General features: G+C 38.4%; 1 protein-coding gene across 1 annotated transcript; it reads right to left on the bottom strand.

Moving 5' to 3' along the window:
- Positions 1 to 4,053: 4,053 nt before the first annotated feature.
- On the bottom strand, positions 4,054 to 8,094 carry gpr6 (G protein-coupled receptor 6). The gene is made up of 2 exons (XM_087299026.1): positions 7,951 to 8,094; positions 4,054 to 5,302 (listed from the first exon to the last, which is right to left on the bottom strand). The coding sequence occupies exon 2, from the start codon at positions 5,292 to 5,294 to the stop codon at positions 4,293 to 4,295; it is 1,002 nt and encodes a 333-aa protein (XP_087155152.1). The 5' UTR covers positions 5,295 to 5,302; positions 7,951 to 8,094; the 3' UTR covers positions 4,054 to 4,292.
- Between the last annotated feature and the right edge of the window lie 11,203 nt (positions 8,095 to 19,297).

Below are 19,297 nucleotides of genomic sequence, written 5' to 3'. Positions count from 1 at the left end.
TACATAGGAACAAATGCAGTTTTTATGAGGAATGGTTAAATAAAAATATTTGGTCAGTAACAGTCATAATGGATGGCAGGGGCAATATTCTCTAAACATTGTCTGTAGTGTATGTTTATGAATAAGTGTGTATGCATGTTTCCCAGAGAAAGGTTGCAGCTGGAAGGGCATCCACTGCGTAAAACATATACTGGATAAGTTGGCGGTTCATTCCACTGTGGTGACCCCAGATTAATGAAGGTACTAAGCCGAAAAGAAAATGAATGAACATATTATTTAATCTTTATCTTTAATCTTTATGTTTTTTTTCACTCTTAATTTTATTTTAGTTTGGATGATTTTTTTAATTTACATTTGTTGTAGTTTTGTATATTATTTTGTGTTGAGACTTACATGTTTTAGACATAATTTGTAAAGTTGAATGGCATTTTGTTGTATTTGGATTTTGTATTTTCAATAAAAAAATTTAAACCTCAGAAAAACACCCCTAAAAAAAAAAATAACTAAACCCCCCCCCCCCCCCCCCCAAAAAAAAAACATTGAACAAAAACATTTTTAAAACTCTTTTAAAAAACCTAAAAAAAAAAAACTTTAAAAAAACTTACAAATAAAAACCTACAAAAACATAAAAAATAGACTAAAAAAAAACAATAAAAAAACAAAAACCCTTAAAAATGTAAAAAACCTCAGAAAAATACCTAAAAAGAAAAGCCTCAAAAAATCGTTTAAAACCCCCCTAAAAAAACAAACAAAAAACAACAACAAATAAACCTACTCAAAAAAACATTAAAAAACTAACAAAAAAATACCTAAAAAAAAACCTTCCAAAAAACTCAAAATAAAAAAAATTCAAAAACTCAGAAAAAAAACCTAAAAAGAAAAACCTAAAAAAATCGTTAAAAAACCTAAAAAAAAACTAAAAAAACAACAACAACAACAACAACAAAACTACTCAAAAAACCATTAAAAAACTAACTAAAAAAACAAACAATAAACCTACAAAAAACCTCAAAAAATCAGAAGAAAAACCTAAAAAGAAAAACCTAAAAAAAAACTAAAAAACCTTATAAAACTAAAAATAAAAAAAAACATTAACAATAAATAAAGAAATAAAGAAATAAAAAATACTTAAAAAAAAAAAAACTAAAAAAAAAATCAGAAAAAAATAGTATAAACGCTGTTGATGTAGAAGCTGCAGGTGAACTGTGCAGGTAATGATCACATCCCAGAGAAGTGGATGAGCTGTTCCTGCTGCACCTGCCGAATCAATGCATGTCTATGAGTCCACTTCATTAGTGCTGAAGAGGGAGAACTCATGGCTGAGAGCTGAGCTTTAATGATTAATGACTGAACACAGCCGTGACCAGACACAAGCTGAAGAATACTAGACAACATTACAGACGAGACGTTCAGGCCTTACTTCAGTCTGCTCCATATAATACAGTTTTAACTAGTCAAATAAAATAGTACAAATTCTATCTATCTATCTATCTATCTATCTATCTATCTATCTATCTATCTATCTATCTATCTATCTATCTATCTATCTATCTATCAGCAGGTACAATAGTTTGTGAGGGGGAGAAATAAAACTAATTTCATTTGCATTGCATTTTGTTTAGGTTAGATAAGGTTATGCACCAAGGTAATGTGTGTGCTTGCAAGGCATAATCTGTACTTTGGGGTTTTCTATCACTCTCTTTTTGTTTTTGTGTTTTTTTTAGCTCTTTTTAAGTACATCAGCATTGATAACTCTGTTATATTCACAGATTGAATGTGAAATACAGAACAACATCCTCACTAGTTAAAGAGTCTAGATAAAAACAATGACTTCATTTACTCACCCTCATGCCACTGAAAACCCTCCTCTGCAGAACAAGAACACAGCACTCCGAGAACATGATGAGAAGTGCATATCTGTCCACCAAAATATCAAATCTTTCCATTGAAACGACATAAGCATGAATAAAATAAAGCTGAGCTGTCACTTTAAGTAGTCGTCGTCATGACAATCACACTCTCTGGTATTTCCTTCAGCTCCTCGCAAACATTGCATGCATAATATGCAGCTTTTGTCATGCATGCAATCACTCATCGTCTTCACACTGACAAAAACACACACAAATCAGTCCCTTTTCACATGTCATGTTTTATTTCGTGTTCACTCGTGTGTATAAAGTGTACAGTCATGGACAACTTTACAAAATAGAAGTCCCATCTTCACGACTCAAACACGGAGGCCTACGCAATACTGCTTTGGCATCTAGATTTGTACAGTAAAGTGCAACATGTCGCTTATAAATAATAGTAATGTACATTCTTGATGCGGGTTGTTGCTTGTTCACAGCGTGTCGAGACGTCTGGTCTCAGTAAAGTGCAAATGCGCAACAAACATTAAACATTGAGCGCCGTTTCCATACTAGACAGAGTTTAACCTTATAAAGCCTACAGTATCTCTCATTTAAGGCCCCGAAATGATCAAGATGATAAAAGCTGCGGTTTTGCACACAATCATTCACATGTCTTCTCCATTGTTTCATTCTTTAAATCAAGTTTAAGGTCTTTATAATTGTACAAACATCTGTTTCAGCTCATGTCACGTGTCGTTTTGTCAAATATTTACTGATGTTTATAAGGTAAATGTAAAAAAAGACATTTTTTAAGATTAAGGATGAAATGCTTGACTTTTCTTTTCTCAAAAATATATCATACACTGATATATCAGGTTATCAAAAATGATAAACAAAAAACAGGCCTTTGAGAAAGGTTAATTGCCAGAACTTTTACTTTCTCTGTAACGATCCCCATGATATTAGATCCCCAGAGGCTCTGGGGATCATTTACTGCTGAAAAACAGAGAAAGTATAGCCTCGAAATCATCTAATATATGTATATATAGCCTCGAAATCATCTAATATTTATATAAATATATATATAGCCTCAAAATCATCTGATATATACATAACCTCAAAATCATCTAATATTTATATACCCTTAAAATCATCTAATATAAATTTAAATATTTATATAGCCTCGAAATCATCTAATAAATATATTATATATATATATATATAGCCTCAAAATTATCTAATAATTATATAGCCTCGAAATCATCTAATATATGTATATATAGCCTCAAAATTATCTAATAATTATATAGCCTCGAAATCATCTAATATATGTATATATAGCCTCAAAATTATCTAATATTTACATAGCCTCGAAATCTTCTAATATATGCATATATAGCCTCAAAATTATCTAATATTTACATTGGCTCGAAATCATCTAATATAAATATAAATATATATATAGCCTGGAAATCATGTGATATATATATATATAGACTCAAAATCATCTAATATTTATATAGCTTCGAAATAATCTAATATAAATATAAATGTATATAGCCTCGTAATCATCTACTATATGTGTGTATGTATATATATATATATATATATGTGTATATATATATATATATATATATATATATATATATATATATATATATATATAGCCTTAAAATCATCTAATATAAATATATATATACCCTAGAAATCATCTAATATATATATATATATATATATATATATATATATATATATATATATATATATATTATATATATATATATATTATATGTTTGATTTTGTTCTAATATACACAATTATGCTGTAAAACTGTTGTATAAACGCAATATCACACGAGTAGCAGTACGATATGGCTGTATATCGGCACTGGTTAGGGCACTAACAATGCACGCCTCCCACCAGTGCTGATATACAGCCATATCGCACTTCTACTCATGTGATATTGCTCATATAGCCTCGAAATCATCTAATATATATATATATATATATATATATATATATATATATATATATATATATATATTAGATGATTTTGAGGCTCTGGGGATTGTTCACCGCTGAAAAACAGAGAAAGTAAAGGTTCTGGAAATTAAGGCCTGTTTTTATTATGGCCTGTTTGATATATCAGTGTATGATATATTTCTGTGTATGAATGTTTATTTGTTCAGCTCTCAATCATCACTGTTTTGCATTGCAATATTCATTGGAAACTACACTTTGATCACAACTAAGCATTAAATATCATCTTACTAAGACATATCATTGGAGATGCAGAGTGATGTCTTATTTATATGTACTTTTATATGTATCTGTGAAATGTAACCATGAACTAATATGTTAAATATGTGATTTGCATAAATTACCATATATCAGACTTCCATCAGGCTCATATATGACGCTTTACAGGGTTAAACGCGTGATCTAGACCTCACTGGGCGATCTGGAGCGGTACGAGCCGTTGCTCTGAAAGCATCCGCAGAACAGCATGTGTATGGAGCGCTGGATCTCTGTGTTTCTGTAGGCGTAGATGATGGGGTTGATCATGGAGTTGTATGTAGCGGGCAGCAGTGTGGCGTACGTGTACACCGGCGGATACTCGCGCTCCCCAACCAGACAGTAAATAGCGAAGGGCAGCCAGCTGGCGCCAAATGTCCCCAAAATGATGGCCAGCGTCGAGACGCCTTTTTTAGTAGCCACATAATGTGAAGTAGTAAAAAAATGCTGCTGCAATGCAATCTGATGCGCGTGACGACACACAATCTTGCAGATCTTAAAATAAAGGCTTAGCATGAGGATGAAGATGATGAAGAACGACGTGGCGAGGAGTGTGAGGTTGCTGCGCTTAAGTGGACGCACAATACTGCATGTGGACGCATCGTCCAAACAGTTCCAGCCCAAAACAGGCAGAAGTCCCAAACACAGAGACGCACCCCACGTGCCCACCAGCATCAGATGCACATAATGCAGAGTTTTCTCGGAGAAGTATGTGAGGGCATTGTAGAGCGACAGGTAGCGGTCGACGGTGATCGCCAACAGGCTGCTGATGGACGCCGTAAACGAAGCCACCAGGAATCCCACAGTAATCAGACTGATGGTTTCGGAGGACACCAGATACTGGAACGCGAAGTTCAGGATTAATCCCATGCCGGCTAGAAGGTCTGCGGTGGCCAGACTGCCGATCAGCACAAACATGGGGTTGCGCAATGTGGGCGTGTAGAAGATGATGGCCACCACGATGGCGTTCTCACAGGCGATCACCGTCCCGGACAGGCACAGCATAATGTCCCACGGGTTCACGTGGAAGTTTGGGCTGGCAGACGAGAGCGCCAGGGTGCCGTTGGAGGCGAAGGTTTCGGCTTCCAGCCAGGAGGATGATGGGAAACCCATAGCGCTCTCATTGGTGAGAGATTCGCTCTCGTTCATCGCTGAGCCTGGAGACACAACAATACATCAAACTATGAACGACACAGAAAAAGCACACTTGAAATAGGACATTAAACAAAAGTTAAAGGGATAGTTCACTTCGAAATCAAAAAGTGGCTCCAAAACTTTGAGTTTGAAAACAATTTGAGGATATTTTGAAGACTGTAACCATTGACTTCCATGGTAAGAACAAATACTATTGCAGTCAATGGCTTCCAACATGACACATAGAAAGTGCACATTTGAAATAAGATTAAGGGATAGTTCACCTTAAAATCTAAAAGTACTTCCAAAACTTTGAGTTTCTTTCTTTTGTTGAACGCAAATGAAGATATTGTGAAGAAAGCAGAAAGATTGTAACTATTGACTTCCATGGTCTGAAAAATAAATACTATTGTTGTCAACAGTTAAAGGTTTCTAGCTTTTTTAGAATATCATTTTTTTTAGTTAAATATGAATAGAAGTTACTATTAATAGAAGAAGAAAAGTCGTAAAGGTCTGAAGCAAATAAATGGTGAAGAAATGATGTCGGAATGTTTAGTTTTGGGTGAACTATCACTTTAAATTGGTTGATTACAGAGCGGTCTCCAGTGCTGTATCTCAGAAAGACTGAATTAAGTGAATGTGCATGTGCATCGTACTAAATAAATCATTTGCAAGAAGAAATGTTTGGTACATGTGCACGGAGAATCAACATGAAATAACAGATGGAGCATTTTCTAATGCAGACGGGCAAAACTATGCAACTACACAACATTTGTTGGATGTAGCTAGCTTTCATTTCAGTGTTCAGTGGGAACATGTAATGTCTCACATTGACTAAACTCTTCCATTTAAGTACAATTCCCACCATAAAGTGCTGTCTTATTACATTAAAATATTGGCTATTTATTAAAACTGATTAAATTTGACCTTATTCCACCTCACTAATCCTACTCAAAACCTAAACCCAAATACTACCTTAAATACTACTAATAAGCAGCAAATTAGTACTTTATTGAGCTAACAGTCTTAGATAATGGCCTGTTAATAGGAAAATTTGTACATTAAAATAAAGTGCGACTAATAAAACCATATACGTAAAAACCATATAAACTTTTCTTAGGGTAATCTGCATGAAGAAATCACTGTCATACTGTACTCGGCTACTCAAAAGGAAACCGGAGCTGTCCATAGTGCTAAATCAGAGAGAGAGCATTTCAATATATATATAAAGAGTTAATCTGGAGCTGTCCATAGTGCTGAATCAGAGAGAGAGCATTTCAATATATATATATATATATATATATATATATATATATATATATATATATATATATATATATATATATGAAGAGTTAATTTTACAAATAAAATAAATTTGGAGCTTTCCGTGGTCATTCCATTAAACTTGATCCCATCCATGAAAAAGCAATCTTGGTTATTATAAAAATAATGGATTTGAAGCTGTCTATGGTGCTGAATTTTAGAAAGAGCATTTTTAGATATATACAATTACACTGTCCGTGGTGCTGAATCGGAGAAAAAAAGGTTTGGTAAAAGGATTTGGGAGCTGCCCATTGTGCTTAATCCAAGAAGCGGTTTTAGATGTAAAAATGTGAATTTGGAGCTGTCTGTGGTGCTGAATTGGAGAAAGGGCGTTTTAGACATATACAACAAATACAATTGGGAGCTATCCATGGTGCTGGATCTCTCAGTTGTGTAGGCACTTCTTTTAAGCCTTATAACCTTGTTCAGAAAACGCAACAAATTTATAAACGGCATGTAAAGAAGCTGCCTGAAGAGTGAGCAAGGCACAAAACATAAATATACATGCACAAAGCAAATGAATCGTCAAAAGCTCCTAGTGAAGAACATAATCTCCAAAGAGTGATGAGGAGTTACTTTCTTAGCCGAATTATTTACACATAAATGCAATGAAAAATAGTTAAAAGTCAGCACGTGGGCAAACGTGACTTCCCTTTGGAGGATATTGTTTAAAATAAAACCAAACTATTTTAATATTAATTGAAAACCAGATGGTAGGTGGTTGAACGACTGAACAAATGCAAACGACAAAAAGAAATGATTATGCTTATGAATTAAATTGAATTACAAAACCCTCAAATGTACGTAAAAAAAATTTAAAGTTCTCGTTTCAGAATTTGGAAAGTTCACTAATATAATAGTTCAATATGATATATTTTGGCATCTAATGGATATCACACTTAAAATGCGACATTAGACCTCTTGAAGATGCGAAAACCCGTCAATTAAAATCAGATTAAATGTTGAAAAAGCTTGCATGAAGAACGATCCACGAGGCGCAATAAACGCTCAAACTACTGTAGATCTGCTTTGCACTGGAGCGGTCTGTGGTGCTGAATCTGAGAAAGAGTGTTTCTAGTTATAAAAAAAATGTTGTAGCAATTATATGTGGACATCTGATGGATATCTCACGTAAAATGCGACGTCAAACTCTTAAGGATGCAAAAACCCATCATTTAAATGATAATCTAATAAGGTTGCATGAAGAAATAAACTATCAAAACTTGATCCGCATGTGCGTTTGAGCTTTCCGCGGTGCTGAAAACACTAATAAAATAAAGCGGTTTATTTGTGCACAAACTCTCTCTTCAAATACAGCAGTGAATGATCTGCAATCAGAGATTCCTACCTTTTATTTCACATGGAGCACAGCAGAGATGGAGAGGCTTTCTTCGGCGAGCTCTTCTTCAGCTTACTCCGGTCGGGATTCCCGGTCATGAGTGCACGGGCGCCGAACGAGACAGCGGCAAAACGGGAGTAAACGAGACCGACTGCCTCTTGTGAGTTCAAGCAGCGCTTATAAACACCGATGACGTCAGCGCGCCGCCGCGGCTCGAGCATGTGCGCGCGACCGCACAACGCCGATCCACAGGTTGTCACTGATGTGCATGAGATAAATGTCAACATCTGATCTGATGCACACAGCTCATATTAAACATATGAAACGCAGCACATGTGACATTCCTAAATACATTAGGCGTGTTTACATAACACGTTTGCGATTAATTAATTTGGAAAAACTCTGCACTTACGATATGTTAAATTTAAATGTGAACTGTTTAACATTTTGTAAAGTAAATTTAGACTCACCGGCCACTTTATTAGGTACACCTTACTAGTACCGGGTTGGATCCTCTTTTGCTTTTAGAACTCCCTTAATCCTTCGTAGCATGGATTCATCCATGATGCCAATCTCCCGTTCCACCACATCCCAAAGCTGCTCTATTGGATTTAGCTCTGGTGACTGTGGAGGCCATTTGAGCACAGTGAACTCATCGTCATGTTCAAGACACCAGTCTGAGATGATTGAGCTTTGTGACATGCTGCGTTATCCTGCTGGAAGTAGCCATCAGAAGATGGAGACACTGTGCTCATAAAGGGATGGACATGGTCAGCAGCAATACTCAGGTAGGCTGTGGCGTTGACACGATGCTCAATTGGTACTAATGAGCCCAAAGTGTGCCATGAAAATCTCCCCCACACCATTACACCACCACCACCAGCCTGAACCGCTGATACAAGGCAGGATGATCCATGCTTTCATGTTGTTGAGGCCAAATTCTGAGCCGAGCATCTGAATGTGTCAGCAGAAATGGAGACTCATCAGAGCAGCAACGTTTCTCCAGTCTTCTATTGTCCAGTTTTGGTGAGGCTGTGTGAATTGTAGCCTCAGTTTCCTGTTCTTAGCTGACAGGAGCGGCACCCGGTGTGCTCTTCTGCAGCTGTAGCCCATCCGCCTCAAGGTTGGACGTGTTGTGTGTTCAGAGATGCTCTTCTGCAGAGCTCGGTTGTAACGAGTGCTTATTTGAGTTACTGTTGCCTTTCTATCAGCTGGAGCCAGTCTGGCCATTCTCCTCTGACATCAACAAGGCATTTGTGCCCACAGAACTGCCGCTCACTGGATATTTCCTCTTTGTCAGACCATTCTCTGTAAACCCTAGAGATGGTTGTTCGTGAAAATCCCAGTAGATCAGCAGTTTCTGAAATACTCAGAGCAGCCCGTCTGGCAGCAACAACCATGCCACGCTTAAAGTCTCTTAAATCCCCTTTCTTCCCCATTCTGATGCTCGCTTTGACCTGCAGCAGTTCGTCTACATGATTATTTCTGACAAATCTGATCTTTACAAATTGGGAAAATGCTTTAAACATTTTCAAACATCTCATCAATACACTCTGGGCAGATTGACTACACTTTGGTTATGTTGGTGCTGTTTTTTCATGACAGCATATAGTCATGCATTCTTGATTGTTCCTGGTTTTCCCTGTTGGGAAGAGGGACAATGTCATTTTAACTGTTGATCATCAGTTACCAGTTACAGTGCAAAAAAAGTGTAGTTTCTGGCTTTGGAGTATAGTGTGTGTGTGTGTGTGTGTGTGTGTGTGTGTTTGTGTGAGAGAGAGACCTTTGCACACTAGTGAAGTTTATTTATAAACTAATTTCGAGAGGAACACGTGCTTATGATTGTCCACAGCTGGTCCCACATTAACCAACACATGAATCACCAATCAGATGATTGCTAACACAACATAAATAAGTTTCTTACCCCAGTATCTTCGTCTTGAAGAATCCCCCCTTCCACCCCTACTCCTCCTCCTTTTTTTAGATTGGGCGACACGGCGGCCCAGTGATTAGCACTGTTGCCTCACAGCAAGAATGACACTGGATAAAGTCCTTACTGAACCAGTTAACATTTCTTTAGGGCAATATTTCAGACAGGAAGTGGGAGTGAGAGAGGGAGTAGGGAGGGGGAAATGTCCTTGAGCCAGGATTTGAACTTGGGACACCCTGAAGTGCTACTGCACCATATGTCAGCGAGCTAACCACTAGGCCAGCAGTTCCCTAACTGGGGTGCATACAGTCTGACCACCAGGGGTATGCGAGAGAATGTTTGTAATGGCGGAAAATGTTATCTTTTGTTATTTTTAAGCTTTTACCTTGGGTAAACTTCACATGTCATATTTTTAAGAGACAAGAAATTCACTGAGAGAGAAAATAAATCACATTAAAAATTGTAATTTACAACCTGTGCATGCATACTCATCTCGCTGTTTCACGTCTGCATCACAATAGCCCCGCCCTTTCACATTAGGTGCTAAGTGATAGTACATTTGTCTTTTTTTCCGCTTACTATAGTCATCAAAATGGACACCTGATTAAACACTGAGAGAGAAAGAGAGAGAGGGAAATTAACACCACACACACACACACACAAGCCTACACCACACTACAACAACTACTGGTAACAACTGGCACTTTAAACAAGTCAAGAGACAGCAGGGATGAACCATCTACATCTATGGAGACGTGCAGCAGCCTTGGAGGATAACGAACGAGGTGAAGAGGTGCAGGCGGGAACAGAGAAATCCAGCAGAGATGTGCTGATGAAGAGAACTAGGCCTCCGCTGGAGAGTGAGAAAATGTCAAGTAAGAAACACCAATATAGCGACAGTTCCATTGGTTTCGGGAATTACATGGATCGGAGATGCAGAAAATCCACATGCGCAGTGTGTAGTCTGTGGTGAGGTTTAATAGCAGTCTTAAGCCCCTCATCTATGGTCCATATGTGACCTTTATACTTCACTCCCGAACCCACTTCATTCACCCTTCAGCAATACACACACTGGACTCGGATGAGGAGGATTTTATTTTGCCCTGCACACAGAGCAGTAACAGTGAGATCAACACGGTTTAATTTAGCATCGACATCCACAGCAGTTCTCCCTATCTCTGCTGCAGTCTATACTGAAAGCTTATATTATTATTATATAAAACAAAGACAGAAATATAAAAATACAGAAAATGCGTAACTAATATCACTGAATAAACACATTTAATACCTTAACACAAAATATAATAGAAAATTACCTGCACACAGAGCAGTAACAGTGAGATCAACACGGTTTAATTTAGCATCCACATCTAAAACACATATAACTCCATTAGCACTTGCTGTATAAGCACATGGGGGAAAATATCAAGATGAGATTAAAAGTACCAAAATCAAACAAATATGACAAGAAAACCCACTCTGTCGATCAATAAATGTATATAAAGTGTGATAGACTTTTAAAGCTGCATCCAATCAATCATTTAAATGATATTTTTATTTTTTAGTGTGGAGCTAACACAAACCCGACTCACCCACAGCAGTTCTCCCTATCTCTGCTGCAGTCTATACACAGACTCTGTGCGCAATAGCGCCACCGGCGAACTAGCAGGAACTGCACTCCCATTAAAGCAGGATTTAATACTGAACTATTAACATGGTATATATTTATTTCGTTACACATATATATATATATCCAGGGAAAATTGGAGGAACAAAGCAGTAGCTTTCATCCGAAAAGTTGCACCATCGGTACATTGCAGCATCCACCAAGAAGCTCTAGTGATGGAAATCATGCCAGATGAACTTTGTCTGTACGTAATGACGCTGTGAAAATTGCAACCCAGGCTTATTTTGGAAACGTAGCCCTGCGGACGTTTCTGGAGACCGCTGTGACGACCCCAGGATTTCAGTATGGATGTGGCAGATCTTGATTGGGTGCCTGGTTGTTCCCTAATTGGCTCAAACCATATAAAAGTGATTTGTGTGCTAGCTTCTGAAGGACGGTGTGGCTACGGGCCGTACTCATGTCAAGATTCATTTCTGCAACCTTATGGTTTTGTTTAGCATTATTTATTTGTGTAGTTGAAGTAGTTATTTTCTTTATTTTCCCCTAGACATTTGTTTGTTTGTTGATTTGTTGTTCTGTTTAGTTTTATGTATAATAAATAAGTTGCATATACATTCTTTTGCTGTCCGAACTCTTATGTTGTGACTCAAACGAGGCGGTCGTAACACCGCGGAATACGTCTTGGAAGGTACGTATTTGTGCAGCTTTTATTTTCACGAGTGCGCGAGAGGCCACTGTGTGCGCTTTTTCGCGTCTCGAATGCCTCTCGCTGTTCTCGCGTAAAAAGCCGCCGAAGGCCGCTGTCGAGCGACCACCTGTCCGACTGACCGAATGACTGAACGATTGACCGGCCACCCTCCTCCTTCTTCCCTAAGCCCAAGTGATGATTTACGAAAGCCGTGCAGAAAAAGAAAAGCCCTCGTTTTCGGATTTCACCGTATTCTCGCCCCGTTATGTACTCGTTCATTTTATTTTTTGGATTCTGTTTTTAGTCTTACCTGATTTCTGGAACCGCTCTTCCCTGGACTCGAACCCGGTCTTCGAACGCTGCCAGCTCCTCCTCCCGGCCTCCGCCGACGTAACACGACGAGCAAACCAGACAAACTGGTTGTGATGGGAAAACCCTCCACATGGAGGAGGTGAGCTGGCAGCCGGTGAGCGGAAAGAGGAGCGGCGTCACACCACCCATAGTGTTCGCTTGAAATAACAAAATGCGGCCATACGTACCTTCGCCACGTAAATCGCGGTCTTCAGAAATGTCCGCGGGGCTACGTTTTCAGAATGAGCTTGGCTTGGAAAATTGTCAACTTCATAAAAGCTTGTCCATTAAATTCACATATTTAATTATTTTTATTTTAATCATGTATACAGAGCATATGTCGATTTAGTTATTGTAGTTAAAAATGTGGAGTTTAATCGGAGAAAGGGGTGCTTGACAGGTGTCAAATATTAGTAAGGGGTGCACACAGCAAAAACCACTGCACTAGGCTATTGCGCCGACACCACATGACATTTCTGCATGGACTTTACATGTTCTCCCTCGTGTGGGTTTCCCCTGGGTTCCTTGGTTTCCTCTTAGTCCAAGATTACACGACCTAATTAAAGTGAACATACCATATAAGCATCATACTGTAGTCGAGCTCTTATTAAGCTCTATATCTCTCTTTAGCCATCCATATATCTGTCATTTGCCAAATATAAGTCAGGGGAGTTCATCGAGATCTACCTAAGCTCAAACTCCCCTCTAACTGGAGGGAGCCCCGGACTCGAGGATCATAAAATCTGCTGTTTTACTCCACTGAACTCTATATAAATGCCAGAAACTCTTCAGCACAGGCCTGTCTAAAGGGTTAATGCTGACAACTGATGATCAACAGTAAAATGACACACCACCCCTCTTAATCCCAACAGGGAAACCAGCAACAATCAAGAATGCATGATTATATGCTGTCATGGCTTTGCAGTCAATAAACGTGATTATAATGGAAGTCAAAAACAGCACCAACATAGCTAAAGGGGAGTCAAGTACACAAGGGTTAATCTGACACCATTAGCTGTACCTCGACACGCAGAAAGCATGTTTCAGTCTGATGCTAAAGCACATTCACAATACTTTTTGTACAGGATTCAGCGACACGCATATTACATTTGTGCAACTTTTGAGCAAAAAAATTGAGCCCATTCACACTCAGAAGCGCCTAAAGAGACTGTGTGTGTGTGTGTGTGTGTGTGTGTGTGTGTGTAATGGATCTCATGAGGTGAATGTTCTGTTCTGCTGCAGTGAATATTCACACTGAACATCACAGCACCCCAGAGTCTGCTTTATCTGCCTTTACAGGACACTACGACACACACACACAGACACACACAAACGCAGATCACACACACGATGCTCATAACTGCAGGTTTCACCTGGACGTTTCGTAAGATCTTCATTTTAAGTCTAAATGAACCATTACCTGTACTGAAGAACATCATTACTTCAATATTTAATATGGTTCTCTGAGTAATCTTTGTTATAAGAATTGACTGGCAGGATTTTGTTGGGTTTGATTGATTCGACTTGCAATGATCTACATAAATCTATAATGTTTGCAGTAATCTGAATCTTAAAAACCACCAATAACATAATCAATCAGACTTCTTTTGATACATTCTGACCCCGATAATAAACTGTTAACGGAAATTAAACATTTAAATAGAAATATATGCAAGTGTGCAGCGCATTGAAAGTAAAAGTGTACATGTGTGTGTGTATACTGTGCATATGTATGTATATTCACATGTTATGTATGTGTATATGATTATACACACTTAAAACGTGAAATATGGATGAATGAAAATATAAATATATATGGATGAATTGAAAATATATTTAGATAGATAGAATGTATGGATGGATGGAAAATATAGATGGAGGGATGGATGAATGGAGGGAAACTATAGATGGATGGACGAATGAAACGTATAGATGTATAGATGGATGGTTGAGGGGATGGAAAGTATGGATGGAAAGTATAGATGGATAGATGATGGATGGAAAGTATAGATGGATGGATGGAAAGTATAGATGGATGGAAAGTATAGATGGATGGATAGTTGTATGGATGGATGGAAAGTATAAAGGGATGAATGGATGTATGGATGGATGGATGGAAAGTATAGATGGATGGAAAGTATAGATGGATGGATGAATGGATGGATGGATGGAAAGTACAGATGGATGGATGGATGGATGGATGGATGGATGGTTGTATGGATGGATGGAAAGTACAGATGGATGGATGGATGGAAAGTATAGATGGATAGATGGAAAGTATAGATGGATGGATGGATGTATGTATGGATGGATGGATGGAAAGTATAGATGGAAAGTATAAAGGGATGAATGGATGGATGTATGGATGGATGGAAAGTATAGATGGATGGATGAGGGGATGAACGTATAGATATATAGATGGATGGTTGAGGGGATGGAAAGTATGGATGGATGGATAGATGGAAAGTATAGATGGATGGATGGAAAGTACAGATGGAAGTATAGATTGATGGATGGATGGAAAGTATAAGCGGATAGATGGATGGAAAGTATAGATGGATAAATGGATGGAAGGTATAGATGGATAGATGATGGATGGAAAGTATAGATGGATGGAAAGTATAGATGGATGGATAGTTGTATGGATGGATGGAAAGTATAGATGGATAGATGATGGATGGAAAGTATAGATGGATGGAAAGTATAGATGGATAGTTGTATGGATGGATGGAAAGTATAAAGGGATGAATGGATGGATGTATGGAAAGTATAGATGGATGGAAAGTATAGATGGATAAATTGAAAGTATAGATGGATGGATGGATGGAAAGTATTGATGGATAGATGGATGGATGGATGAAAGAGGGGAAGGAAAGTATAGATGGATGGATGGATGGAAAGTACAGATGGATGGTTGTATGGAAAGTATAGATGGATGGATGGAAAGTATAGATGGAAAGTATAAAGGGATGAATGGATGGATGTATGGATGGATGGAAAGTATAGATGGATGGAAAGTATAGATGGGTGGATGAGGGGATGAAACGTATAGATGTATAGATGGATGGTTGAGGGGATGGAAAGTATGGATGGATGGATGGATGGAAAGTATTGATGGATGGATGGATGGATGGATGGATGGATGGATGGAAAGTATAGATGGAAAGTATAAAGGGATAAATGGATGGATGTATGGATGGATGGAAAGTATAGATGGATGGAAAGTATAGATGGATGGATGAGGGGATGAAACGTATAGATGTATAGATGGATGAAAGAGGGGATGGAAAGTATAGATGGATGGATGGATGGAAAGTATAGATGGAAGTATAGATTGATAGATGGATGGAAAGTATAGATGGATAAATGGATGGAATGTATAGATGGATGGATGGATGGATGGAAAGTGTAGATGGATCGATGATGGATGGAAAGTATAGATGGGTGGATAGTTGTATGGATGGATGGAAAGTATAAAGGGATGAATGGATGGATGTATGGATGGATGGAAAGTATAGATGGATGGAAAGTATAGATGGATGGATAGTTGTATGGATGGATGGAAAGTATAAAGGGATGAATGGATGGATGTATGGATAGATGGAAAGTATAGATGGATGGAAAGTATAGATGGATAGATTGAAAGTATAGATGGATGGATGGATAGTTGTATGGATGGATGGAAAGTACAGATGGATGGATGGATGGTTGTATGGATGGATGGAAAGTACAGATGGATGGATGGATGGATGGAAAGTATAGATGGATGGATGGATGGATGTATGTATGGATGGAAAATATAGATGGAAAGTATAAAGGGATGAATGGATGGATGTATGGATGGATGGAAAGTATAGATGGATGGATGGATGGATGGATGAGGGGATGAAACATATAGATGTATAGATGGATGGTTGAGGGGATGGAAAGTATGGATGGATAGATGGATGGATGAATGGATGGATGAAAGAGGGGATGGAAGTATAGATTGATGGATGGATGGATGGATGGATGGAAAGTATAAGCGGATAGATGAATGGAAAGTATAGATGGATAAATGGATGGATGGCAGGTGTAGATGGATGGATGGATGGCGATTTGAATATATTCTGTATACTTGCATCTCATATCTGTATTGCCAAGTGACTGTATCTGTTAGTGTTGTCTCTCTGTCTCTCTCTCTCTCCATCTATTTTCCTCTGGTCTCCTAGTAACCGCTGCTGCTCCATGCATTTACTCACTGCTGAGAAACAGGAGTGACCACAACGATGTAAACAGAGGAAAGAGGAGGACAGATGAGCAGAGACAGACCAAAACCTCATGCAGCAGCAGTAAACATAACAATGCATGATCATCATGTGTGTGATTTACAGCTGGAATCAGAATTATTAGCCCTCCAGAGTATTTATAATAACTGATTTATTTTCTCTTTGTCATGATGACAGTAAATAATATTAGACTAGATATTCTTCAAGACACTTCTATACAGCTTAAAGTGACATTTAAAGGCTTAACAAGGTTAATTAGGGTAAAGTTAGGGTAATTAGGCAAGTCATTGTATAACAGTGGTTTGTTCGGGAGGGTAAAACTAATATTGCTTAAGGGGGCGAATAATATTGACCTTAAAATGGCTTTAAAACAATTAAAAACTGCTTTTATTCAAGACGAAATAAAACAAATACGACTTTCTCCAAAAGAAAAAATATTAAAGGAAATACTGTGAGAAATTCCTGAATCTGTTCAACATCATTTAGGAAATATTAGAAAAAAGAAATCAAAGGAGGGCGAATACTTGTGACTTGGACTGTATATGCCACACATGTCTATAATAGAGGAGATTTACTGCAGTCAGCGAGTTATTATTACCACAGTAAACCCTGATGTCAAGTGATAATGACCAGCACATTGGTTTAGCCACTTACTACATCAACACTTCTCAAACAAATAAATCAGCTGCCAGAGTCAATGATCAATCACGCAGTGAAGTGTCATCATCACACACAATCAACCGCACAATCACTCAATATTAAACTCAATCACACAGTCAGATGTGTAGGAGATGCTTTCTAACTGGAGAAGCATTATTATAATAATATTCAGAAACATGATCAACTGACTCTGAAGACTAAAACTAGTTCGCAAGTTTTCTGAAATACTGTTTACAATGGGCTATATGCACAGCTAGGGGAAAGGTTTACGTGACTATTTAATTTCCTTTTACAGCATCGATGCTGTAATGCTACTACAACACAATCAGTTACATAGACTTAAGCATTCCTTTCAAGAGTTGACACTTAGCTGACGGTTGATTATAAAGCTTGTTTGACATGCTGTCCTGGGAGAGAGCCCTGAGCTCATGAGATCCTCGAGCTCAGGGCTCCCTCCCGTTGAGAGGGGAGTTTGAGCTCAGGTAGATCTGGAGAACTCCCCTGCTGTAGTGGCTAATGAACAGATAGTGATCGCTCTTAAGAGATAACTACTGACTAGGAGCATGTCTATGGTGCTGATTTGGATTAGTCAATTAACTTAAGCTGCATGTTTTTGGATGGTGGGAGGAAACCGGGGAACCTGGGGGAAACCCACGTGAGCACGGGGAGAATGTGTAAACTCTGCATAGAAATGTCAGCTGGCTTAGTAAGGATTGGAACCAGTGACGATCTTGCTGTGAGGAAACAGTGCTAACCACTGGGCCACCGTACCACCCATCCAGGAAAAAAGGAGGAGTAGGGGTGGAAGGGGGGATTCTTTAAATGAAGATGGCTGTGATATGGAACTGAGGGGATTTATAGTGGATTAGGAATCGTCTGATTGGTGAATCATAAACTGGATAATGCAAATCCAGCCGCTAGCAATCATAAGCACCTGATCCTCTCCAAATTAGTTTATAAATAACTTAACATATAATCTTTATATTTGATCTCCTGCTCCGGTTCTCGAGATCATCAGTTGTTTCTTTTAGGAATACTCAACACAATCTCACGGCAATTCGTAACTTTTTGATTTAGTGGCTAATTCCCATGAATTCGTACGATCTAATTCGTACAATTTAGTACGACTTGCTCATCCCCCAATGACGGTTGGGTTTAGGGGTGGAGTTAGGTGCCACGCCTCCTTTTTAAAAATCGAACAATTTCGTATGACTGAACTCGTACGAATTAGCTGCTAAACTGGCAAAACGTGAAATAATTGCGTTTTCTCGCGAGATCAAGCTGGAATATTATCTCCTTTTCCCTCTTTACAATTCACACACAGGAGTCTCTCAAGTTGTCCTCGTTCGCTCCAATCCTGACCTGCATTACGTCGACCTGCTCGGCTAGAGCTGAATGTGACGGTTCAATTTTGGGCAAAGAACTTTGGATGTCGTCTGTTTTCTTATTTCTGTAAGAGGTAAGTTTGTCGTTAGAATCACAAATCGCTTTCATGAGAGATTTAAGCGATAGCTTTTATTGTTCAGCCGCCATCGTATCAGGGAGCTGTCGTCGGATCGTTTTGTTGAGTTTCTCACACCAAAAACGAAAGAGATATATGTGAGAGAACATGCAATACAGTTAGAGATCAATTATTACTAGTCAAATAGAAGCAAGTGATGAGGCACACGCGGAGTTCTCCGACATACGTCCTGCTTCAATGCCTGCATCACGTGACTCCCAGAAGACAGCATGTTGTGCTCCAAGATCTCTGTGTACTTTTCAGCATTAATGGAGCATCACAGAAGTGAAGTTACCTTTGCCAAGGGCACTGACACGACATAGAGATCTGC

The sequence above is a fragment of the Danio rerio genome, chromosome 20, assembly GCF_052040795.2.
Source record: "Danio rerio strain M-AB ecotype USA chromosome 20, GRCz13ab, whole genome shotgun sequence".
Lineage (NCBI taxonomy): Eukaryota > Metazoa > Chordata > Actinopteri > Cypriniformes > Danionidae > Danio > Danio rerio.
Note: the sequence above shows the minus strand (reverse complement) of the source record. Positions and strands in the feature narration are given on the sequence as shown.